Source organism: Hemiscyllium ocellatum, chromosome 2 (assembly GCF_020745735.1).
Source record: "Hemiscyllium ocellatum isolate sHemOce1 chromosome 2, sHemOce1.pat.X.cur, whole genome shotgun sequence".
Lineage (NCBI taxonomy): Eukaryota > Metazoa > Chordata > Chondrichthyes > Orectolobiformes > Hemiscylliidae > Hemiscyllium > Hemiscyllium ocellatum.
Genome location: NC_083402.1, coordinates 29,932,687 through 29,960,508, shown reverse-complemented (window position 1 = coordinate 29,960,508; position 27,822 = coordinate 29,932,687). Strand labels below are relative to the sequence as shown.

The window sequence follows — 27,822 nt, the reverse complement described above, 5'->3', positions numbered from 1 at the left end:
TTTCCAACACTTTGTTTTTATTCCTGATTTCTACTATCAGCAATATTTCACTTTCAAGACATATGGCTTTATACAATTTAGACAAAACTTATTACATTTCATCTTACTAGTAAAGGTTCTTGAATTTCTTTTGTTTATTGAGTCATATAGCTCGGAAACAGACCATTCAGTCCAACCGTGTGGGCGGCACGGTGGCACAGTGGTTAGCACTGCTGCCTCACAGCGCCCGAGACCCGGGTTCAATTCCCGACTCAGGCGACAGACTGTGTGGAGTTTGCACGTTCTCCCCGTGTCTGCGTGGGTTTCCTCCCACAGTCCAAAGATGTGCGGGTCAGGTGAATTGGCCATGCTAAATTGCCCGTAGTGTTAGGTAAGGGGTAAATGTAGGGGTATGGGTGGGTTGTGCTTCGGCGGGTCGGTGTGGACTTGTTGGGCCGAAGGGCCTGTTTCCACACTAAGTCTAATCTAATCTAATCAATCTATGCTGAACATTATCATAAACAAAACTAGGCCCACCTGCCTGCCCCTGTCACATATTCCTCCAAACCTTTCCCTATTCATGTACATATCCAAATGCCTTTTAAACATTGTAATTGTACCCAATTCCTCAGGAAATCCATTCCACACAGGCAGAGAGACTCAAAAGGCCAAAAGTCCTATACCTGTTCCTATTTCTTCTGTTTCAATGCACATCTGCATACAAATTACTTTTAGATTATGTGAATAATCACCATTTCTGGTCAATAGAAACCCATGAAACAATGTATTAGTAATACATGTCGAGGGTGATGGAGAGATCCAAGATTAGATTCCGCAGGAAGTTATACAATACAATACAGTAAAATACCTGTACAGCACAGGAACAGGCCCTTTGGCCCACAAGCCCGTGCTGATTCCTATCCCTGATTTAGACCTGCTATTTTTTGGCTTTACATTGTTTACATCCCCCTGTTCCACTTTTGGTATGCTCAGATCCCTCTGTATGCCAATGCCCCCAAGGATTGTGCCATTTATTATATAATTCACACCTGAATTTGACCTTGCAAAATGCATCACCTCGCATTTGTCTGAATCAAGCTCCATTTGCCATTTTGCAAATCTACAATCTGTATCCCACTCTATCTTTTGCCAATTCTCTTCATTACCTGCAACACTGCCAATTTTGGTATTATCTACAAATTTACTAATCAGACCACCTACATTTTCCCATGCTGCCCATTTTTAACCAAGTCCATTCGCTTCCAAATGTGAATAAATCCTGTTTCAGTTTCTTCTCCCACATCTTCCCCATCACATGTCAGGCTCACTAATCTATAATTACCTGGATTCTCTCTATTTCCCTTTTAAACAAAGAAACAACATCGGCCACACCCCTGCAGCCTAATCAACTGGTTTTTAAAATATTCCCACGTCAGATGTGGATTTACCCCCAAATAGCTGATCCCAATGCACATTCTCCAATTCTTGCCTAATTCTGTCATGGTTGGCCTTCCCCCAATTTAACAAAACCATCTAAGGTCCGCTTTTGTCCTTATCCATAAATATCTGAAAAACTTGTAGAATTATGGTCTCTATTCCCAAAATGTTCCCCCACTGAAACTTCACTCATTGGCTGGGCTCAATACCCAATACCAGGTCTAGTGTGACTCCCTCCCACACTGGACTATCCACATACTGTTTCAAAATAAATCCTCCTGGACACACCTACCAAATTGCTCCCAATCCAAACCCACATTACTAATGAAGTTTCAGACGATATGGGGAAATCACCCACTACAACAACACTGTTATTTTCACATCTTCCAGAATCTGGCTACATTTCTTTCTCTATCTCCTGCTGTCAGATGAGAGCTCTGTAATACAATCTCAGCATTGCAATTGCACTCTTCATATTCATGAGCTCTACCCATAATGCCTTGCAAGATCCCTCTAGGGTGTCCTCCCTCAACACAGCTGTGATATGTTCCCTAACCAGTAATGCAACTCTCCCCACCTTTTTACTTCCTCCTCTGTCTCATCTAAAATACGATATCCCAGAAAGTCAAGCTGCTAAACCTCTTTCTCTCACAACCATATCTATATGATAGCAACATCATAATTGCATTCATTTATCCAGGCTCAGAGTTCATTTGTTTTACCCATTATACTTCCTGCAGTGAAGAAAATACAGTTCTGTTGAACTCAGCAACCTCTCCCTGACTGCTCTTCCACTTAACTATATTTGCTTTAGTCTCAAGCTCTTCCCCCATCTCTACACTTCCTGATCTGCTGCGCCCACTCCCCTACCACACTAGTTTAAACCCTCCCAAATGGCACGATTAAACCCCGCCCTGCCAGGATATTGCTGCCTCTCCAGTTTAGATGCAAACCTGACTTTCCTATATAGGTCCCACTTTCCCTGGAAGACATCCCAATGATCCATATATCTGAAGGCCTCCCCTGTATGCCAACTCTTTAGCCACGTGTTCAATTGTATTGTCTCTGTTCCTAGTCTCAGTGGTAGGTGGCACAGGGAGTAATTCTGAGATTATTATCATAGAGGCCTACTTTTTAGTTTACTACCAAACTCCTTGAATTGTCAGTGCAGGACTTTGTCACCCTTCCTACCTATGTCATTTGTGCCAATACGGACAATTCAGTTTACCCACCCATTTTAGGATGCCATGTACCTGCCAGGCTCAGAGACGTGCATGACCCTGGCACCAGGAGGCAACATTCCACCCTGGATTCACTCTTGCGCGAACAGAAATGCCTATCTGTGCCCCTAACTATAGCTCCACTATGCTTTACCCCTTCCCTCTGCACAGCAGTGCCAGACATGGTTCCCCTGCTCTGGCTGCTGCTGCTGTCACCTGATGGGCCATCGGACCTCATCACTATCAAAAACTGAATACTTGTTGGCAGGGAGATAGTCGCAGGGGACACCTGCTCAGATTGCCTGCCCCATCTACAGTCACCCAAATATTTTCCTTGAGTCTACGAAAGTTGAATCGATAAAACCAGACGAGTCATTACGTTAAAAAAAAATCAGTTTTAGCCACATGCTGCAGAAATAAAATTTTCGTTACAGAGTTACATAGAATGTCATCAGTCCTTTTATTCTTAATATGAAAGCTTAAATGGTTCTTGAATTGGTCAAATTGAAAAGGTCAGCACATTATGTGCAGAATTTAACAAAGGAAACCAACCAAAAAGTTATAAATTAAGTTACTCGCCCAATAAATAAGGAATCAAGAGAATACAAAGTTGGAAACTAACAAGGACTTTCAACACATTTAGATCAGCACTTCAATGCAAACACTAAACATTTAATAGTAAAGGAAAGGAATACTTGAAGCTGGAACAGATTTATTTTTTTAATTCAGAGATATTGGAGCCTGCTACTTTCATTGGCAGCACATTGTGACAATATCACAGCAACAAAACAGCCACAAGAATGGGTCTTCTCTCCCCTTTCTTTCCTTTGATGCGTGACCTGCATTAAGTCAGCTCCCATAATTTAATAAGTCATCAGCTGATATTAAGGCCATAGCTTTCATGTCATATTCAGTATAACAATCCTGCAAAGTTGGTAAGGCTAAGTGCATTTTTTGAATGTCATACCTTGGTGACTGGTCACAATTCAAACTCCGAAGTCACGTATGTTGTTGGCTAAAAAGCACGGAGGACGGAATTTTCGACAGATTTAATTTCAAATTTAGGCTAGCCTTTTCATATTGCTATCAAATAATGTAATATTTAGGTATGTATGTGCCAAAATATCCAGGGGTGACCTTATAAAGGTTTATAAAATTATGAGTGATATAGATAAGGCAAATGGCAGGTGTCTTTTCCCTATGGTAGGGGATTTCAAGACCGGGACGGGCATATTTTAAGGTGAGAGGAGAAAGATTTAAAAAAGACATTTTTTTGTTGTTTTTTTTTAATAAAGTGGTTTGTGTGCAGAATGAACTTCCAGAGGAAGTGGTGAATGCAGGTATAGTTACAATATTTAAAAAGATATTTGGATAAGTACATGAATAAGAAATGTTTGGAAGGATGTGGATTAAGCACAGGCAGATGGACCTAGTTTACTTTGGGATTAAGGTTGGTATGGACTGGTTGGACTGAAGATTCTGTTTCCATGCTGTATGACTCAACTTATATTTCTATGTCACATTTCACAAGCTTAGAGTGTTCCAAAATGCTGAAGAAATAGTTTTAAGATGTAATCACTGTTATAATATAGGAAATGCAGCATTTTACACACAATAAGATCATACAAACAGCAATGTGATTTTTTTTAGGTTAAAGTGGTATCATTTGAAGAGTAAACATCAGCTAGGACCCAAGGAACTTCAAAATAAGGGTGAGGAAACTTTTGGGGACACTAAGCTTTCCCTCAGCACTCCACAGCAATATTAGACAGGACCTTCTACTCTCCATTTCAAGAGTGAAACTTGAACTCAACTTTCTAGCTGAGCAACTAGTATCTGCTGATAAGGCAACAAAAAGAAAATCACAAGGCAACCAAAACAAAGATTAATCTTTGACAATCAAAATCTTGTTTTTTTTTTAAATCAAAAGCTAAACTATCCATCAAGAGATATCAGTTATATCCATCCTTATTTATTGAAAGATTGGATGTTAAAACCATTTAGCAAGGAGGGGTAGGCCAGGTGGTAGAGACACACAAACATGAGTAAATTCATGTAAATTTTGCTGACAACACAAAGAACAAAATCAACACAAAGAGCATGAAACCAAAATGCACAAATCTCTGTACCATTTAAGGTGTATAGACGGATAGAAAATTAATGTTTCTCTACGAGTACAGGAAAATGTCTATTAAATAAAATTATAGGGCAGTGCCCACCTTACTATCGATATATGCTCCGTAAGTGGCATCTGCTGGTTTCCAAATAAGTTGCGAACTGTTCCTTCGTTAAAAAATAGGAAATCATATTTTACACTGAAGTGCAGAGATTGATGAACAAATTGCATCATGCCTTTTAGAAATTACAGAAAAGCATCCAAGTATCCCAGTTTGGAGGGACGCCTATCTACTTTGAATCTGAATTTATATTAAAGTCAAATTAAATTTATAACAAGACAGGAGCTAACTGCTAATCCTAACTGTGTTACCATGGTTTTAGGTTCAGTACCTACATGGTAACCTTGTCAAAAACTTAATGTAACACCCTTCTGTGCAGCACTTACTACAAACAAAGCTCAGTCTTTGAATACTGTGGCTCAGTTTATAGGTGACATTTCTGGGCTGTGTGTTTTTTTTGATTTTCATGCTGAGCTCTCAGCTTCAGTGAGCACAACAATGAAAGGAAACATTGATGGTGCAGGGGAAAATGGCACCATGATCAAATAAATTGAGCAAGTCAACTCAGGCCATCTCTCAATCCAATTATGGCACTGCAGTCACAGAAGCTTGAAAACAGCTTGACTTCCCACACTTTGTCAGATAACAGTTTGTGGCACAGGAAAGGCTGAGGAGGGAGGAATGTGTGGAGGTCATACTAAATTAAATCTTCCTAAATGCAATAATAAAGAAAGCTATAAGGGTTTATTTTCTTTTGTATCTTAATACAGACCTAATTCTCAGCAGCAATAACCTTTCTCATGACCAAGCCTGGACTGTATAGATAGTCCTTAAAGTATACAGGAGCTGTGACTATGCACTGCAGAAGTCACATAAATGAACACCACTAGGCAGCTCCTGCTCAAACTACAAAAATAACCTCTGAGAAAAAGCACCATGCATTACACTGATCATGGGGAGAAAGTTGTGGGGACTTTTTAAGTCTCTGCCCAAGAGATGAAGAAGAGTTGAATCAACACAGCAGGATAATGTCTCACAGCATATTAAAGACAATTATTTCCTTTCAAGTGACTGCTGTTATGTAAGCAAATATGAAATCCATTTTAAAAACAAGATTCCTACAAACAGCAATAAATGAATCATTCATTCATTTGGTTTTGGTGGTACTGCTCAAGGGAGAAATGCGCCCGTTAGAAACAGAACTATCTGCCCTTCTTCGAAAGGTGCCACAGTGTCTTCAGGAAACAATTGAAGTACTTGAAGGCAGGTGCCTTCAACAATATAGCATTCCCTGAGGATAGCACAGATTACATCACCCCTGACAAGGTTGCTGCCATCTGTTCACATCACAGGCTGCAATTCAACTCCAGGGACATGCAAGACTAGTTAACAAGGCTGAAAAATCCACTTGCAGGCAAATGATTTGAAATAAATTAAATTAACATGTGTTCCAACACTGCTCAAACCAAGAAGAATGAAAATGCAAGCTGCAATAAAATAGCTTTTCTTAGTCGTCATGCAGTAATCCCTCAATTTGTATCCTTCTAAACAGCAATGACACCTCTCACGGTGGGTCACCACAAATTATCAATAATTAGAGTCACTGAATAAATATTACCTAAACTAGCTATGACTGCAAATCAAAAGATTTGGTCTTGCTAATTTGCAAATAGGTTACGCAAAAAAGACCAGAGGACACCCGGTAATAACCAGTTTGGTGCTAGAAATCAGAGTATTCAGAGAGAGTATAAATCAAAGCAGCAGTTGTCCGGCCAACAAGATTAGAATAGCTGGAAGCTAGAGTTAGACTTGCAGCCTATCAATTCAAACATAGTTAGCCTGCTGGTAAGATTTCACGAAAACACAAAAGCAATCAAAAAAGATTTTGTGGATTTCGAAGTTTGATGTGCAACTACTCCAAGTTTATTATGACACTGGATCTCCAAATTTGAGGAATCAGCAACAAAACGAAACAAACTGAATGATGGCAGAAACTTCAGACCATACTGCGCCATCAGTAGTTGAGGGGAAAAACAAAACATTTATCAAACCAAACCTCCCAACCAGCCAAGAACAAAAATATTCCAAATAAACTGCCTCCAGTTCATCAGAACATTATCCAGTTCAGTAAACAGGGAGGAAAAAAAAATTAGAAGGTCACCCATTGTGAGCATATATTGTGATAAGTCAGAGTCAGATGTACAGCATGGAAACAGACCCTTCGGTCCAACCGGTCCGTGCCGACCAGATATCCCAACCCAATCTAGTCCCACCTGCCAGCACTCGGCCGATATCCCTCCAAATCCTTCCTATTCATATACCCATCCAAATGCCTCTTAAATGTTGCAATTGTACCAGCCTCCATCCACTTCCTCTGGCAGCTCATTCTATACACGTACCACCCTCTGTGAGAAAAAGTTGCCCCTTAGGTCTCTTTTACATCTTTCCCCTCTCACCCTAAACCTATGCCCTCTAGTTCTGGGCTCCCCGACCCCAGGGAAAAGACTTTGCCTATTTATCCTACCCATGCCCCTCATAATTTTGTAAACCTCTATAAGGTCACCCCTCAGCCTCCGACGCTCCAGGGAAAACAGCCCCAGCCTGTTCAGCCTCTCCCTGTAGCTCAGATCCTCCAACCCTGGCAACATCCTTGTGAATCTTTTCTGCACCCTTTCAAGTTTCACAACATCTTTCCGATAGGAAGGAGACCAATACTGCACACAATATTCCAACAAATGGTCTAACCAATGTCCTGTACAGCCGCAACATGACCTCCCAACTCCTGTACTCAATACCCTGACCAATAAAGGAAAGCATACCAAACGCCTCCTTCAATATCCTATCTACCTGCGACTCCATTTTCAAGGAGCTATGAACCTGCACTCCAAGGTTTCTTTGTTCAGCAACACTCCCTAGGACATTACCATGAAATGTATAAGTCCTGCTAAGATTTGCTTTCCCAAAATGCAGCATCTCGCATTTATCTGAATTAAATTCCATCTGCCACTTCTCAGCCCACTGGCCTATCTGGTCCAGATCCTGTTGTAATCCGAGGTAACCCACTTCACTGTCCACTACACCTCCAACTTTGGTGTCATCTGCAAACTTACAACTGTACCTCTTATGCTCGCATCCAAATCATTTATGGAAATGACAATAGGTAGAGGGCCCAGCACTGATCCTTGTGGTACTCCACTGGTCACAGGCCTCCAGTCTGAAAAACAACCCTCCACCACCACCTTGTTTTCTACCTTTGAGCTAGTTCTGTATCCAAATGGCTACTTCTTCCTGTATTCCATGAGATCTAACCTTGCTAATCAGTCTCCCATGGGGAACCTTGTCAAACGCTTTACTGAAGTCCATATAGATCACATCTACTGCTCTGCCCTCAATCTTCTTTGTTACTTCTTCAAAAAACTCAACCAAGTGAAATATTCATTTAGTATCACCCCCATTTTCTGTGGATACACACAAAGGCTGCCTTGCTGATCTTTGAGGGGCCCTATTCTCTCCCTAGTTACCCTTTTGTCCCTAATATATTTGTAAAAACCCTTTGGATTCTCCGTAATCCTATTTGCCAAAGCTATGTCCCCTTTTTGCCCTCCTGATTTCCCTGTTAAGTATACTCCTACTTTCTTTATACTCTAAGGATTCACTCGATCTATCCTGTCTATACCTGACATATGCTTCCTTCTTTTTCTTAACCAAACCCTCAATTTCTTTAGTCATCCAGCATTCCCTATACCTACCAGTCTTTCCATTCACCCTGACAGGAATATACTTTCTCTGGATTCTCGTTATCTCATTTTTGAAGGCTTCCCATTTTCCAGCCATCCCTTTACTTGTGAACATCTGCCTCCAATCAGCTTTCAAAAGTTCTTGCTTAATAACATCAAAATTGGCCTTCCTCCAATTCAGAACTTCGACTTTTAGTTCTGGTCTATCCTTTTCCATCACTATATTAAAAAGAATAGAATTATGGTCGCTGGCCCCAAAGTGCTCCCCCACTGACACCTCAGTCACCTGTCCTGCCTTATTTCCCAAGAGTAGATCACGTTTTGCACCTTCTCTAGTAGGTACATTCACATACTGAATCCGAAACTAGAGCGTTCCTATGAAACCATTTGTAAGCTAAAATGGCGTAAAGTGAAAAAGCAATTACCATTAGTTTATATGGGAAAAATTTGCGTGTTCCCAAACGTAAAACATAATCTACTAAATCACACCAAATAACACATAAAACCTGATCTAACACTAAAGAGCAGCAGTTGGGGTGTTGGGAGGTACAGGAGACTGAGGTGGAGGAGAGTTAGGAAGAGGGTCATCTTTTAACAGCTCAGCATCATCTAAATTCATCAGAACAGGCAGGTCACTAACATTTAAGTTTCTTCTATGTCTGCCTGCCTCGATGTCAAATATAGAGGTTTGTCGTCGACTGAGGGAAGCCTTGAAATACGACAGTGTGCTTGACTGCTTAGCCTTGCGCATTTTTCTATTATACAGTTCCTTTTAGGCACTCAAAACCTGCCCTAAACCTACGTTCCCATGCTTTTCATTAATCATTGCAGCACTGCCAATCATAGCAAAAATCTCAAGCAAGTGCTTCACGTTCAGTTCCTGGATGACTACACTTTCAGGCAGTTCGCTATTGCATGCAGTTTCAAATCGCATCCTTTCCTCTTTCAATTGCATCAGCTCTTTATCTGTCATGGGATGCCAAAACCTCTTCAACATCATCTTCACAAACTTTCACAGACTCGGCCTCATTAGCCAAAGTCACTATTGCCGTATTTGTTGTTTCTGGTTCTCAGGCTTTAAAATTGTTCATTGCTTCAGGACACAGTTTTTCTCCAAACGCCATTTCTCATCAAGACTGCGAGCCTATCATGAGCATCTCCAAGCTTGGCGATTGCCAGTTTTATATTGTACTGTTTCCAGATCTCTCGCAAAGATGCTTTGGAGTTGCCCTATATGTCAATGGTGCTTACAATAAAACGCATCACATTTTGCGTATAGTTAGCCTTAATTGTGGTTATTAGGCCTTGGTCACCCGCTGCAGCAATGACGTTGTATTCAGCAGTAAGGACACAACACTAATGTCACTGCCATACTCGGCGATGCCAGGTGGATGAGCAGCACAGTTATCGACAATCACAAGTCAGCTATTATTGGTGTTATTTTCTCTACAGTATTTTTCAACAAAAAGGATTTAAGTATCCATTCAGGAAGACAGAAAAAAATCACTTGGGTTTTCCAACCACTGGGATGTGAACAAAACACAACAGGAAGTGTATTCTTATCAATGCTTTTAAGTGTCCTCTGAGTTTCTGAATGGTACACTAGTACAGGCCTAAGACAGCATCACCAGTGATGTTAATAATAGGCATTAGGATAAACCTGTCCTTTAGTGCCTTGTGACCCTCAGCCTGCTTTTCTCTTATCGAAATAAATGTCTTGCTCAGCAATTCTTCTCCAATAAATTCCATTTTGTCACAGTTAAACACTTGCTTATACAAATAACCACCCTTTGTAATTATTTTCTTCAATTCTTCTAGGAACTTTGACAGCTTCAGTATCAGCCCAAGCACTCTCTCCAGTAACCTTTAACCTAGGAAGTCGCCCTCACCTCAAAAGTCAATCAAACCACCCATGATTACTTTTAAAATCCACTTTCGCAACACTTTCATCATCATCCAGTGCTTTCTGTTTCAGCTTATAAAAAAGACTGACTGATTTCTCCTTAAGTTTAAGGTAACTTAACAGAACACCACCATCAATCCAATCAAGCAAGAGACTTCCCATTTTATCCAGTACAGGATGCCGACTAAAAGAGACCACTCCGCTACGAGCAGAACGAACAGTAACTTCGGCAGCTTTCAAGATTTTCTCTCTGCCTGTAAATAGTACAAATGGTGGATGCAGAGAAGTTCAATGCACACACATCTTTATTTCATTAATCTCGATCGGAACGCTTAATTACATCCAGTTTTACGCGAAGTGTAACAGCCTTGATTAGATTAGATTACTTACAGTGTGGAAACAGGCCCTTCGGCACACCGACCTGCCGAAGCACAACCCACCCATACCCCCTACCTTTACCCCTTCACCTAACAATTCACCTAACCTGCACATTTTTGGACAGTGGGAGGAAACCAGTGCACCCGAAGGAAACCCAAGCAGACACAGGAAGAATGTGCAAACTCCACACAGTCAGTCGCCTGAGCCAGGAATTGAACCCGGGTCTCTGGCGCTGTGAGGCAGCAGTGTTAACCACTGTGCCTTATGAGCTGCCTCAGGCTTTTCGGATATCTTCAGACATACCTTGCTAACGGACGCACAAAATAAATAGAAACAAAGCACAGATGCTAGCAGACATGGTTCAAAGCTATGGCAGCTTAATACTGAGTGTAGTTTCCAGGGAAGGCGCTTAGTGGTGCCATTCTCGCTGCGCACATTTATTTGTAAAAGCGAAATCCTCTTTTGGCTAGCAAAGAGAGGTACAGAAGTACATCCTTTGTAAAAGCAAATTGGCATTAAGCAAACGTGCAAAACGTTGGGAATAACCTGTATAGTATTTGCAATAATTTGAAAAAAAAAGTGAAGTATACTAGTGCCTAGAACTACCACATGCTTATGTAGATTAGGAAAAACTTGCACCCACATATTTGCAGACAAATGATTTATTGGTTTGTATATCATCACAATCATGACACTTAAGACATTAGTGTTTTTTATTTTTATTTTTCTTGTACTTGACCCAAGAGCAAATCACAACTACAGATCTTTTAATCAAACTTGTGGGAAAATATCTTAACATATTTTAATATAAAAGAAAAATGTTTACAAATCGCTATCTCAAAATGTGCTGAACAAATTCCTTTTATAGCATTTAATATAATTTATTTACTAGTGACAAGAGAACTAACTTATCTGCAGCAGTCTTTTTCAGATAACACAAGAACATTTATATAGCTCCTACAGCACGTGAAAATGTGGATGCTGAGACTGACATGTGGAACAACAAGAATGGGCAAAATCAGGAACAAATATATTGGGGCTCAGTGAAGTCTGTGGAAGCGTCCACTACAGTAACTAACAAGAAATTGAAATGGTCAATTCTTTTATAACACAATGGTGGCATGCTTGTGTAATCCTGTTATAGAAAAATCACGCTACAGAAACAGCGCTTAAAAGGTGTTGGAGCTGTAAATGCATTACAGCCAACACACAGTTTAAAAGTTCGCGCTGTAGAAATAGCATTCCAAATTAGTCAATCATGTTACCACGAATTCACTTTGATGAAACGCGCATTATGACAGAACGATTTCTATGGCCATTTGTTATGGAATGAGCCAAGTGATGGAAATGGGATTGCCAGGAAGGAAAGGAAAAGAATAAACTTAAAATCAGATGGAAGACTGTGGTGACAAGAATACAGCAGGTTAAAAGATTTAGTGATTGACAGGAGAAAATGGTAGAGGAGGGAGCATTATGTTGACGGTGTAAAAATGAGAAGCAAAGTGAAAATCTTCAAGATGTTTCACCAGAGCCTTATCAAACAAAAGTTGAACTTCATAATGAGTCAGCTCATCACCACCTTCCCAAGGGTAATTTGGGATGGGCAACAAATACTGGCTCAGCCAGAGAAGGCCAATCCCTTCAATAAATTTTTTAAAAATTATCAAAAGCTATCAATTTCTTTTGGTTGTTTTGATTTGGTTGTATCCCCAGTTATATTAACATAAATAACATGCTAACAAACATTTTCTTTTAAGTTATAAAATTAAACTTTAATCCTTTTTTTATCATTAAGTGCGCAAATAGAAGTTAAAAAGCCTCTGACAAAGTTCTGAAGGGGCGTCACTGGACTCGAAATGTTAATACTGATTTCTCTGCACAGGTGCTGCCAGACCTGCTGAGCTTCTCCAGAAATTTCTGTTCTATTTATTTAAAATCCTTTGGTGTCACTATGACTAAACAGTGCATACTCCAGTTCCAGATTTTACTACTTTTTCCATCTTTCAGTTTACATGAGCTCTTGCATCGGAACACTTAAAACAAATTTTTTTAAACGATATATTGGTTTTAGGCCAGAGCATTTTTCTGAATTCCTTAGGGACTTGTTTCTTTTTAAAAAAATTCACTTATTAATTTGAGTTAAGGCATTAACTTAAACTGAAAAACACCAAGGCAATACTAACAGCATTAGAAGGAATTAGTTCAAATTAACACCAATAGAAAAAAACAATACTCACAATTGTCCTACTTTACAAAGGCTTTGGTATTAGACCCAAGGGTCAGTGCAAAGTTTGCTTTAATGTTTGGCATTTATGTGATACATTGTGGAGTGGAAAACAAGGACCGGGAGTTACACAATGAACTTCCAGATCTGCAGCAGACAGCTCTCTACTCCCATTAGCAATGGACAATAAATTTATGAAATTAAAAAGGAAGAGACAGTGATAGAAGTAAATAAATAGTATAAAACAGGAAATAAAAAAGAAAAACTGCATGATTTCGAGACAGTACAAAAACTCTGTACAAATGGTGCCAGTGGAAAAAGTAAGAATAGCCAAAGACTTTTTTTTCCACAGGGAAGCAGAAAGAACGAGAGAAAATAATCAATACTACATTTGTGCAGGGCAATCATTTAGTCACAGTTGGTTTACATTTTAGGAAGCCATTTCAGTAACAAAACAGAGTTCCATCAAGCGGATGGCAAGTTTGGAAAATTTAGTAAAACTAAGAACTGTGTCATTGAACTCTACTTCAACTATTTCTTTCCACAGATACAGCCAGACCTGCTGAGTTTTCAGCAAATTTTGTTTGCAGAATTATAGATTCAGCACAGACACAAATCATTTAGTATGCTAACACAAGTAATCAAAGCTCCACGAATTTAACTTGAACAAGTTCACTATAAAATGATATATAATTCTCCTAATCTGATATACAACAATCTTGCAGGACAACAAGGTCAACAGCGGTTGATCTGCCACATAAATCTTTCAAGATTTTTTTCAGTAAGTGCTCAAGTCCTTACAGAAAGCAGGCAAGATACATTTCAGATCAACATTTTCATGAATGTTCGAGTAAAGGTGCTCGTATCATAGATAACACTTAGAGGTGAATACAAAAATGCAGTACACAAAGTAAACTTTCAGTTCAGTTCAGTCTAGTCCATCAACACTTTCATATCTTGCAATGCACTCAAAAGATTTCAATTCCACTCCTGCAGAAATGGACTCACTTCACAGCAACCAGTTCAGAGGACTCAACTGTTTACAATTTATACAAATGACTTGGATGAAGGCACAGCTGGTACAGTTACTAAATTTGCTGATGACACATAGGTAGGAAAGTAAGTGGTGAAGACAGCATATAGAGACTCAACATTTGCAAGGCAACAGTGAAGTTAGCAAATGCTGGAGATCAGAGTTGGGAGTGTGTTGCTGGAAAAGCACAGGTCAGGCAGCACCCAAGGAGCAGGAGAATTGACGTTTCAGGCCAGAAGCCTTCATTAGGAATGAGGCTGAGCGCCCTGGGGGGAGTGGAGAGACAAATGGGAGGGGTGTGGGGCTGGGGAGAAGGTAGCTGAGAGTGCAATAGGTGGATGGACATGGGGATAAAGATGATAGGTCGGAGAGGAGGATGGAGCAGATAGGTGAGAAGGAAGATTGACAGGTGGGACAGGTCACGAGGGCAGTGCTGAGCTAGAAGGTTGGAACTGGGGTAAGGTGGGGGGAGAGGAATGAGGAAACTGGTAAAGTCTACATTGATGCCCTGGGGTTGAAGGGTCCAGAGGCAGAAGGTAAGGAGTTCTTCCTCCAGGCTTCGTGGTGAGGGAGCGGCTCAGGATCTGCATGTCCTCGGGAGAGTGGGAGGAGGGAGTTGAAATGTTCCTCGGCAGAATGTGTTGGAGTACAATTCTGCTGCAAATGACCCTCCAATTTCCAGACAGGAGTTGCTCTATTTGTTCAAAGTCTTTCCCATTTATCACTGTGATAGTACCACACCAAACAACAATGTAAGATATTTTCGATGTTACGGCAAGACTTCATCTCCACAAGAACCGTGCAGTGATCTCCCTTACTGATATCAGCACAGGCAGGCTGACAAGGATCAGGTCAAGGATATTCTTCCACCACTACCTGTCACAGACCCCATTGTGCATCACTCTCCTTTAGGATTTGATCAGCTCAAATCACTAGTCATCCTGCCAAGCCACTCTATGGTGGATACTGAAATTCCCCAGTCAGTACATTCTGCACCCTTAGTATCCTCAAATGCTTCCTACAGGTTTTATTCAACATCCGAAGGAGGATAGCATGTGATAATCATCATAAGATTTCTGGGCAGCATGGTGGCTCAGTGGTTAGTACTGATGCCTCTCAGCACCAGGAACCCAGGTTTGATCCCAGCCTCGGGCAGCTGTCTGTCTGTGTGGAGTCTGCACATTCTCCCCATGTCTGCACAGGTTTCCTCCACGTGGTCTGGCTTCCTTCCACAATCCAAAGATGTGCAGGTGAGGTGAATTGGCCATGCTGAATGCCTATATTGTAGATTAAGTCAGGAGTAAATATAGGTTAGGGGAATGGGTTGCTCTTCGGAGGGTCAGTGTGGACTTGGACCGAGTGGCCTGTTTCCATACCATAGGGATTCTACTTCTAATTTCCTTGCCCATGTTTGGCCTGGTACCATGAGATTCATGGCGTCTGGAGTCAATGTTGAGCACACCCAGGACATCAGGGCTGCATACCACTGTGCCAGCACAGCAGCTGGGTGTGTCCTGTTGGTGATGGTGGTGCCTGGATGAAAGGTCTGTAGGCTATGACGATGAGTATGATTATATCAGGCTTAACTCGGAGATACCGCTTCCAATTTTGCCGCAAGTGGTGTCAGTAAGGAGGACTTTAAATTGACAAAGTGGTGTTTGCCTTGGCTTTTTAGGGTTTAGATCAATGAGCACTCCATGCAGTTTCGTGTTTTTTTTTAAAAACATTCTAGCAATTGTTGCAACTGAGTAACTTACTCAGCTATTTCAAAAAGGCAAATCAGATTCAACCACATTCTGGTGTGTCTGGTCTCAGATGGCAACTTATTTTCCCAAAAGGATATTAGGTGAACCAAATGGGTTTTTCTGACAATGATTTCATGGTCAACATTAAACTTTTAATTCCAGATTTTATTCAAGTTCATGATGGGATTTGAACCCAAGTACCCAGAACAATACTTGTATCTCTGGATTAATAGCCTAGCGATAGTAGGCCATCACCCTCACACTAGAAAATAGCAAGAGATCACCAAATAATCCAAAATATTTCCTACTACCAAAACACCCAAGTAGCTGCTTTCTTCTTCAATTTTTTTCATTTAGTTCCAAATTTATAAAATTCCACGGTTTATGACAGCAACCTATTTGCAGCTTCTGCTAACACTGATTAAACAAATTACTGTGAAAGAATAGACCATACTCCATCAATTTCCACAAATGAATTTTAAAAATTGAAACATGATACAGACAACAACACACACACACTAGCGGAATTACACTTGCTTCAACATTTCTGGGAATGATTTAGATTCATTTGCAATGGAGACTATTACTGGCACATAATCATTCATCAGTTTAACATTCTTCAGAGTCAAGGAAGCAAAGATGATCACAGGAATAAATGATTTATCTCAGCTTTGCTGTTGGTGTATTAACACTGATTTCATAAAAGCTGGAAATGAATGGTTACATGTTCACTTTGACATAAATGCATTCCTCCTTCAACAGCATCTACTGTTCAATTTAGGGGAGAACTTATTCAAGCGTCCAAGGTAACAGCCCAAATTTCTTAGCAGTTGCCCATTTCTAGGTAGGAGCTGTACATGATGTGCTCTCACTAGTGCTGTGTTTACACAGGATGCGATTTCTTGCCCCTATCTGCAAATGTTAAGTGATCTCCAATGGATTTCACCAGTCTACATCACTGGAGATAGCAAAGTGGGTCTAAAAAGCTACCTATACGGCATTGTGCTTTGCAAATTCCAACATCAAATCCAATTATTTTGGGAATTACTGAACTAGTGTTGAAAGAACACATTCCCTCCTGCATTCGTATAACGGGAGGGGGAACCTGATGATATTTGTGCTTTGGATTAAACCCCAAATATTTTACTGTAAATGAGAATTATGTGGTTTATTCCAGAATTACACCTGTTACAAGATTATCTAAACCATGTAGGTTGATAGTGCAAGTGTCCAGGACAAAGGTATTATTTACACATGTCTGAAGGTGGTTAACTATTAGCTCTGATTTGCAACATATTCCAGTAAGCAAGGTGAAATGTTCCCTTTAATTGCTAAATGGGGAACAAGGTGTTGGCCTCCTGAAGGAACCGCCCTCACTATATGAGGCTTTGTACCTATTCCTACTACCATCACCACTACTACAGAGAGCTTTACACAGCAGCCTAGAAAGGAGGTGAGCTGGCCTAAGAATTTGCAGTCCTTTGCAAGCCTCTTTCCTAATGTTTTATCTAATGTATAATAACGGTGCATTTTTTTCCCCCAAAGAAAAACTCTTTCTAGCTCTTTCAAACCAAGTTTGTGAGGACCATGTCAGATTAGATGTTAAAATGGGAAATTTCAGATTTCCACCATTAGCCATGAAGGGTAAATTCAAATCACTGCATTATTTCAGAGATGATCCGTCCTGTTCAAAGAGCTTAAAGTCACAGTCCATCACTGAACTTGGGAGGAGGGGACGCTACTTTAAAAATGAAATATTGCCAATTCAACAGCCCACAATATTTTCTCTTATCGGTCTGAATTCAGGTCATACTTATGGTACAAATGTTTTAATTCAACAAAGCCCAAGGCATAGTGAATCAGTTTCAGATAGTTCTTTGTGGGCACAAGTTCTGTGCAAAACCACCATTTGTCACAAATGATCAATTCTCACTCAGAAGAATGCTGCATAGAAATGGGAAAATATTACAAAGCTACACTTGAAGAATGTGACAAAGCAAGTTCTCTACAACTGGTCATGATATACCTCACCAGGGGCATCTTAATGCTAGTATTAGGCTCACAAAACAAGCTGCCAGTGCTAAAACTGGGTAAGAAAAGAAAATTTATAAACAATTGTTGGTAGGGGAGGTCAGTGACGTGCATGGGTGTGTCTGAGAAATGAAGGAGAGAAGACAGAATTTTTCATACTAGATTATGAATTAATGGTGTTCAATTTGCTATCGTAAACATTTTGCTGAAACATTTCAATACTCCTTCACTGCATTCTTTTTATACTGTTAAACCTCAATGGTAAAATTTGAAGATAGCCATTTACTAGCAATGTCAAAGCCATCTTCCAGAGTGAAATATTAGCAATGTGCAGTGAATCAACATGGCTAAATGGTTACACAGCCTACCAATAATATCTATTCAGATCAGGATTAGGATTACACTAGCATCAACTGAGATTGAAAACCCAAGCCACCTTACTTATCTTCCAGAAGAAAAATGGCATATTTGTTTTTGGTTCTAATCCACTACCAAGCTACTCACTCAAACTGAATCAGACAATGTATATAACATTGGTATTCCACCCTCAAATTCTTTGAAACCCCTTCACTGAAACAACATACTGTAATTTTTGCAAAGTTACCAATCTCCCCATTTCTTCTGATGAAGAGGCTATATAATCATTTACTCTCAAGCTATGAATTTACAAATCTGTTCAGCTGCCTGCCAAATTTTGAGCTTGTACAAGCTCAGATTTGTCCAAAGCTCTTCCATTACATAACACAGAATCAGAGTCCTACAGCATATATAGGGTGTTCTGCTATAACACGACAGTTGTGTCCCTCTGCAAAGGTTGCACTATGGAAAACCATGTTTAAATTTTTTTTTAAATCGCACTGTACAAGATCACTAATAGAAAATCACTATACCCGTTCAGTAGAAAGTTCACATTATGCAAACATCAAATTATAGCCACTTCGCACTGACGAACTGCGAGTCATTGCAGAACGACCTGTAAACAGACCCTTCAGTCCAACTCGGCCATTCAAACCACTTATCTTAAACTGATCTAATTCCATTTGACAACACTTAGCCCACTTCCCTCTAAACTTTTCCTATTCATTTACACTTCCAGATGTCTTTTAAATGTTCTAATTGTACCAGCCTCAATCACTTCCTTCAGCAGCTCGTTCCACACCCTCACCTGCATGAAAAAGTTGCCCCTCAGGTCACTTAACTCCCTTTCATCTTAAACCTTCAACCCCTAGTTTTGACTCCCCTACCCTGGGGAAACGACCTTGGCTATTCACCCTATCCACACCCCTCACGATTTTATAAACCTCTATAATATCATGCCCCCAGCCTCTGAAGCTCCAGGGGGAAAAAAAAAGCCCCAGCCTATTCTATAGCTCAAATCCTCCAAACCTGGCAACATCTTTGTAAATTTTTTCTGAACCCTTTCAAGTTTAATAACATCTTTCCTGTAGGAGAGACACCAGATTGTTAAGCCACTTTTGGAATACTGTAGTCAATGTCCTGTGCAGCTGCAACATGACTTCCCAACTCCTTATAATCAATGCACTGTCCAATGAAAGCAAGCATGTCAACTGCCTTCTTCACCACCCTGTCTGCCTCAGGCTCCATTTTCAAGGCACCTGCACCCCTAGGTTTCCTTGTTCGTCAACATTCCCCAAGGCCCTACTGCTAACTGTATAAGTCTAAGTCTGTTTTGATTTGTTTTTTTCAAAGTGCAGCACCTCACATTCATCTAAATTAAACTCCATTTGCCACTCCTCAGCCCACTGGCCCATCTGATTAAGGTCCTGTTGTACTCGAGATAATCTTCTTCACTGTCCACTATACCACCTATTTTGGTATCATCCGCAAACTTACTAACCATGCCTCCTATATTCACATCAAAATCATTTATATAAATGACAAAAAACAGTGGATGCAGCACCAATCCTTGGGCACATCACTGCACACAGGCATTCAGTCCAAAACCCTCTACTATCACCAGTTGTCTTCTACCTTCAAGCTAATTTTGTATCCAATTGGTTAACTCTCTCTATCCCATGTGATGTAACCTTGCTAACCTGTCTACCATATGGAACCTGTCAAACGCTTTGCTAAAGTCCATATATGTGACATCTGACAGCGCTTTCACTCTGGCTTGTCCCATCTTCAAAAAATCAAACCACCACTCTTGAAAAAACAGTGTTGCATCTGCCACTCTGTGTTTTGAACCTTATATTCAGCAAAGAATTGACAATCACCTCTTAATAATAAATCATCTTTATCTATTTCAACATAATTAATACTATAATAACAAATACACTACATACTGACGATTATTACTGTAAATCTAATTAACTATCTGGTACTTTAGCTTAACTTTAAATAATCAAACTCGACTTGCCAACTTTAAGGGCATTTATATGGTCATTGGATAGGCATATGGACAAGTATGGAATAGTGTAAGTTAGACGGGCTGCAGATTATTGCGCTGAGCTGCGAAACCATTGAGTGTCGAAAGGCCTGTACTGCGCTGTAATGTTCTGTATTCTAATTAGTGAGACATGATTGCCCATGCATAAAGTCACCCCTACCCCTACTGCCTACTCCTAATCAGTACGTGCTTTTCCAATTGCATGTAAAATTCTGTCTCTCAGAATCCCCTCCAAAAACTTTCCCACCACTGACATCAGATCACCAGTCTATAGTGCCTTGGCGTTTCCTTACAGTATTCCTTAAATAATGGCACCACATTGGCCAACCTCCAGTCTTCTAGCATCTCACCAGTGGCTGTCAATGGTACAAATATCTCAACAAGAGGCCCAGCAATCTCATCCATAGCTTCACACAAATCTCTGGATTACACTTGAGCAGGTCCCATGAAGGTAAGAAGTTTGATTTAAAAGCACGTACCTCCGAGGCTTTGACCTCAGCGGGCAGACAGAGAGGGGAGCCGGAAGGTAAGCAGAGACCAGTTTAAATTAACATTTTTCTTTTCGCAGTCTGTGTTTTTTTTCAACTAGGAGCGGGAACCCGGAAGTCGTCAACAGAGGCTTCTGGGAAGGTAAGAAGTTTGAGTGGAGAAGGAACCCGTGACACTACACGTGTAGTGTCTCCCACCCTCCCTGCTCCTCTAACCTTAAAAAAAGGACTCAGTCGGCTGAACAGTTAAGCTACTTAGTGTTCTTGTTTTGGAGACTAAGTGTAGAGTTATGGCAGCGCAGGCAGTAGAATGGTCCTCCTGCAGGATGTTTGAGGTAGGGGTGACCACCGATGCTCTTGTTGACTTCACCTGCAGGAAGTGCAGCCAGCTCCAGCTCCTCACAGACCACATTAGGGAAGTGGACCGTATTGTTGAAGAGGAGAGTATGAAACGAACTGGTGGCTAGAGGAGGTACTTGTTAGGAAGGAAGATGTGTTGGGCATTTTGAAAAACTTGAGAATAGACAAGTCCCCCGGGCCTGACAGGATATATCCTAGGATTATGTGGGAAGCAAGAGAGGAAATTGCAGAACCAATTGGCAATGATCTTTTCGTCTTCACTGTCAATGGGGGTGGTGCCAGGGGACTGGAGAGTGGCGAATGTTGTGCCCCTGTTCATAAAAGGGAATAGGGATCACCCCGGGAATTACAGGCCAGTTAGTCTTACTTCGGTGGTAGGCAAAGTAATGGAAAAGGTACAGAGGGATAGGATTTATGAGTATCTGGAAAGACACTGCTTGATTAGGGACAGCCAGCACGGATTTGTGAGGGATAGGTCTTGCCTTACAAGTCTTATTGAATTCTTTGAGGAGGTGACCAAGCATGTGGATGAAGATGGAGCAGTACATGTCACGTACACGGATTTTAGTAAGGCATTTGAGAAGGTTCCCCATGGTAGGCTTATGCAGAAAGTCAGGAGGCATGGGATCGTGGGAAGTTTGGCCAGTTGAATAGAGAACTGGCTAACCGGTCGAAGTCAGAGAGCGGTGGTAGATGGTAAATATTCAGCCTGGAGCCCAGTTACAAGTGGAGTTCAGCAGAGGATCCAGAACTGATCCCTCCGGTTTGTAATTTTTATTAATGACTTGGAAGAGGGAGTCGAAGGGTGGGTCAGTAAATTAGCAGACGATACGAATATTGGTGGAGTTGTGGATAGTGAGGAGGGCTGTTGTCGGCTGCAAAGGGACTTAGATATGATGCAGAGCTGGGCTGAGGAGTGGCAGATGGAGTTCAACCCTGTCAAGTGTGAGGTTATCCATTTTGGAAGGACAAATAAGAATGGAATACAGGGTTAATGGTAGGGTTCTTAGTAAGTGGAGAAGCAGAGGGATCTTGGGATTTATGTTCATAGCTCTTTGAAAGTTGCCACTCGGGTGGATAGAGCTTGTAAGGCGGCCTATGATGTATTAGCGTTCGTTAGCAGAGGGATTGAATTCAAGAGTCGGGAGGTGATGTTGCAGTTGTACAGGACCTTGTTAAGGCCACATTTGGAGTACGTGTGCAATTCTGGTCACCTCACTTTAGTAAAGATGTGGAAGCTTTGAAGAGGGTGCAAAGGAGATCTACCAGGATGTTGCCTGGAATGGAGAATAGGTCGTACGAGGATATGTTGAGAGTGCGAGGCCTTTTCTCATTGGAACGGCGAAGGATGAGGGGTGACTTGATAAGATGATCAGGGGAATAGATAGAGTAGACAGTCAGAGACTTTTTCCCCGGGTACAACAGAGTGTTACAAGGGGACATAAATTTAAGGTGAAGGGTGGAAGGTATGGGGGGGGGGGGGGGGGATGTCAGGGGTAGGTTCTTTACCCAGAGAGTGGTGGGGGCATGGAATGCGCTGCCCGTGGGAGTGGCAGAGTCAGAATCATTGGTGACCTTTCAGTGGCAATTGGATTAGGTACATGGATAGGTGCTTTAGCTAGGACAAACATTCGGCACGAACATTGTGGGACGAAGGGCCTATTCTGTGCTATATTATTTTATGGTATATGAATTTCTCTACTTTCATGCATTTTAAGACCTCCTACTCTGCAATATGAATTCCTTTCAAGACATCAATTCCCTAAGTTCATGCAAAATATTTATTTCATACCTCACCCATCTCCTTTGATCTTTATGGAGCCCTATTCTCTCTTTAGTTACTCTTTTACCCTTAAAGTGTTTGTAACACCGTGTACCAAATTCTGTACACCAATGTCTTAGTCCTCATTGCTCTACATTAACTTCTCTATTTTATTTTTAAATCCCTCCACTGCCGCACTCTACCTTATATAAATGTGAGCTGTTAAGTGGCCACCGTGTGACAGACCCAAGTACAGTCGTATACTTGTGTCCTTCTTTGTGGTCAGAGAGAAAAAAGGAATCCATTTCAAAGAGATAGAACCCCTTCTAAGACTCATTTGATGATTCACATGAAGTAACATGCTATTGCTCAAACAGCCTAAAAAATATCAATGCCCTGGAATTCTTCTTCACTACTTTTAACATTGAGTTTTGGGATGAGTGTTCAATATGGTTTGGAATTGTTTCAAGCTGCAAGTGCACAGAGTATTTGTAATGTCTTCAAAGTCAATTACACAGACTATAATTCCTAGATGTACTTCAGACCTCTTTATATATAATCTTTCTACTGTTCTTCTCTTGTGGCAATTTTCAATTATTCTTGGCCCTCCCTCCTCTGCAATTCCCTCCCGTAACTCCTCACTTTGTTTTTCTCACTGCATCTAAATGCCAGTCACCAAGAGAATACATTTCATTCTAACAAAAAAAAACTTAGCCTCAAAGGGTAACTTGCTTCTCTCCACAAATGCTGCCTGACCTGCTGTATATTTCTGGCATTCTGTTGTTTCAGATTTTTGACATCTACAGTACTTTGCTTTAGTGTTAGAGTAGGGCTCCAATTGAATCATAATCGCGTTTCATAGAATCTTGCAGCATAGAAGGAAGCCTCTGCTGCCTCTTTGGTCAAGTTATCCAATTAATTCAAGAATAAGACCTCTCCCCATAGCCCTTTTATATAAAAAAAATCCTTTCAACTATACCTCCAATTCCTCCTTTGAAATTCCCTCTTACATCTGCTTCCTTTCAGGGAATGGACCATTATTCATAAAAAGAGTGAATCACCTCCCCTCTCGTTCATTTCCTCAACTGTTTTTGGAGAATATTTACTTTCAATCCAAATAAATCACCAACTTTTTTTTTTAAATGTAAATGTGTTGATATCATATCTGATATCAAGCAAACAGAACTTGGTACTGTTGATCCAATAATCATCTGTCTAAACACCATGTAGGAGAGATGATTGGTGCCACTATCCATCTTGCAAAAGTAAAATGTTTTTGCAACTGAACTCTGGAATTAAGTTATTAACCCATGAGACTGGCATCTCTGTAACTGGTTTTGAAGACACAACAAATACTCCATGTACTTGCTGCTTGAAACAATTCCAACTTGACACATTAGTTCCAAAACTGAATGTTTACGAAAAGATACCAAAGAATTCCATGGCAGTGATGATAATTGAGGTTGTTAAATGATTCATTTCATTGAAATAGACAATTCATAGAAAGAAAAACACAAATATGATTGCATGTAGCTCCATCACAGGGTGGCCAGTTAACAACTTATACCTATATATGGAGCCTTTCCATTTCACCAATGCACATTAGGAGTCACCGAGTTCACAGAAAATAATAACTTCACTACAGAATAGCTTCAAAAATCAAGGTGCAGTTAAGTTACATTCACCAACCTACCCAGTTTCAGGCCACGGCATTTATAATTTAAAAGAGGAAAGTATACTGCAGTTCTTAATATGGCATAAACAGGAGGAAAAATAGATGAGAAACTGCTGACCAGGAGCAATAACTGGAGAGACCAAATATGAGCCTACAGACAAAGATAGCAGGAATAAAAGAAAGAGGTCAGGAAGAGAGAACAAGCTGCGGACAGCGAGAACAAAAACGTACCTTAATACCAAAGCAGAACCTGCATTTGAGCCTAGCAAAGAAGTGGAAATTAATTTCCATATCAAATTGATAGCCATCTTTTCAGGCTAGCATGAAATATACCATGTTAATATCAGCATACATGGACCCAGTCTTATCTGGATTCTCAACAATATTCTGATCATATTAATGTCCGCCAGAAAGGAATAAAGTTTGGAGGTGAAGTAAATGCCAAGTCACCAAGAGAATAAGTTTCATTCAAAACTTAGCCTCAAAGGGTAACTTGCTTCTCTCCACAAATGCTGCCTGACTTGCTGCGTATTTCTGGCATTCTGTTGATATTTCAGATTTTTGTCGTCTACAGTACTTTGCTTTAGTGTTAGAGTAGGGTTCCAATTGAATCATAATCATGTATTATAGAACCTTGCAGCATAGAAGGAAGCCTCTGTGCTGCCTCTTTGGTCAAGTTATCCAATTAATTCAAGAGTAAAACCTTTCCCTGTAGCCCTTTTATTAAAAAAAAATCCTTTCAACTATGCATCCAATTCCTCCTTTGAAATTCCCTCTTATATCTGCTTCCTTTCAGGGAATGGACCATTATTCATAAAAAAAAAGAGAATCACCTCCCCTCTCATTCCTTTCCTCGACTGTTTTTGGAGAGGATTTACTTCCAATCCAAATAAATCACCAACTTTTTTTTTAAATGTATATGTGTTGATATCATATCTGATCACAAGATGAGTTACCAATCTGATATTTATGCATCACTCAGACCAACTCATTTCACTTCCATTACAATGCCTGACCACCTGTCTCAGCTCATGTCCCAGTGAAAAATGTATACCCTCTTACACCAACACAATCTTGGCATCTCCCACATTATACCCTCCGTAAACTTGAAGTTTGACAAAACTCTTCTGCCCTTATCCAATATCACAAAATTCCAATCTCCCCAGCTCCCACTCAAGCATGGCTTGAATTTTAAATTTTCGTTTTTTTTCCTCTTATCCCTGTAAGGCTTCACACACCATCATCCCTCTCCCCAGAAACAAAAACCTTCCAGATTTGCAAGCCCCACATGGACTTCTATAATTCTGGCATTATGTACTGCCAATTTTACTGGTCATGCCTCCAGCTACTTTAAGTCCCAAATTGTAGAACTACTTCCCCAACATAGCTTCTCTGTACTTTCCCCCTTTAAGACAACGCCTACTTTTTAAACCTAACCTTTGGGTCAACTGACATAATAGTTCCACATTCAGTCCAGTTAGTCAAACTGGATCAAATTGGAATCTGACTACATGGTCCTAAACAGTATTAAGTGATTTGAAAGACAACAGAAACTTCCAAATGCGTTGGTTTAGTACAGACCTCCAATGACATTTTAGGTTTGCTTTAAGTCTGACAAGAAATATTGCCCTTACACAATCTGAATTGTCTAGCACTATTTGAATGTTTTTTTATCCTTATGCTCGCGCAGGGTCATGAATGCTCCCTTGTGAAGTGTCATCAGCGTTAAAGGCGCTACATAAATGCAAGTCCCGTGTGTCCGAGAGTCGCGCACCTTACCGTGAGCTGGCGCAGAAGCTGGGGAGCCCCGGGCGACCTGTCCATCTCTCTGGGGAAGCGGAGTGGCTTGAGGCGGCTCTGCTTGGCCAGGACCAGGAGGGTGCCCAGCAGCAGGCTGCCCAGGCTCAGGGCCGAGTAGAAGAGGAGCCTGCAGAAGAGCCAGGCCAGAAGGGAGGGAAACTCGTCCTCGGAGTGGAAGCAAGAGGCGGCGAAGAGGCAGAGTCCGGCCAGGAGCAAGTAGTAACCGCGGCTGCCATCAGGACACATAGTGACCATCGCATCTCCCAACTCGACCCTCTCCTCCTTTTGAACACACTCACGTCCATAACACTTGCAAACATGTAGAAGGCACTTTCTGAGAGACTCGGGAACCGACACCTGGACCGGGGCGGGGGGAGGAGAACAATTTTCTTTTAAAATTACAATCGACAACCAGCAAAAAAAAAGCATGAACAAGATAAAATTAGAAAGACGGCCAACCAACCCTCTCTTATTTGCTGTTGCAGATCCTACATTTTCCTGAGTCTCTCTCTCTCTCTGGTTCACATGTGGGTTGTTCAAAGGGTAAAAAAAATCACAAATTTACCATGTCTCCTCTCCCGTGAATGAAACCCTCTCCTACCTTCTTGTCAAATCACTTGTGAGGAGGGGGGGTGGGGGTGTCTTTTTTTTCTCTCCTCTCTCTCTAAATGTTTGAAATATTCTTCGTGTGTGTTCAAACCTCCAAGAATAGCTGGTTATTCCTCCAAAAATATGACAGAATTTCCCCCCCTCTCTCTCAAAACATCCAAGGGAGAAGAGAGTTGGCTGAGGGGTTAGTTTTGCCTTTTCCACTGCACTCATCAACTGGTAGACAATGTGTGTCTCTGGGTCTTGCTTCCCCCTCTTCCAGGGCTGATGATGTGCCCGTCACTTTCAGTCCGCCTCTTCCCTACCCTAGCCTCAGCTCAATCCGGAAAGGACACCACCTCTTAAAAGGGCAAGCTCCCAAACTTCACCGGGCCCCACCAGGCCCCTCCTGACCGCACATCTTAAGGGAAGTGACTTGATTTTTAAAGTTAGTCAACTGTTCTTACTTTCATTCTATGGGGGAGCAGGGAGGTGATGCGCATCAAAGGTTGTGGGTCCCACAACTTCGAGATCAAAATCAAGAGAAATGCCTGATCAAACTCCCAGGCAACAGTTAAGCTTGTAACGGTGCAGTCATTAACACCCAACATCCAAGATTTTCACCTATGTTACACCAGGGTTCTAAATTTGTAAAAAGAACTGGGGATGCTGTCAACCAGAAACAAAAGCAGAAATTGCTGGAAAAGCTCAACAGGTCTGGCTGCATCTTGGACAGAAACATTTCAGTCCAGTGACCCTTCCTCAGAAACTTGGAGGCCTTATTCTGTTTTGGCTGACACATCAACTGCCAGCAGACAAATGCAATTACAAAGCTATCCAACAAAGTGAGAACAGGACAGTGCAAAACAGCCTAA

General features: G+C 41.0%; 1 protein-coding gene across 1 annotated transcript in view; it reads right to left on the bottom strand.

The window, feature by feature from the left end:
* Window positions 1-27,240, bottom strand: part of snx25 (sorting nexin 25) — a 235,333-nt gene extending 208,093 nt beyond the window's left edge. The window contains exons 1-2 of the mRNA XM_060835382.1: window positions 26,823-27,240; window positions 26,339-26,716 (exon numbers count right to left, since the gene is read on the bottom strand). Of these exons, the coding sequence (XP_060691365.1) occupies window positions 26,339-26,614 (276 nt within the window). The 5' untranslated portion in view covers window positions 26,615-26,716; window positions 26,823-27,240. The remainder of the gene's footprint in view (window positions 1-26,338; window positions 26,717-26,822) is intronic.
* Between the last annotated feature and the right edge of the window lie 582 nt (window positions 27,241-27,822).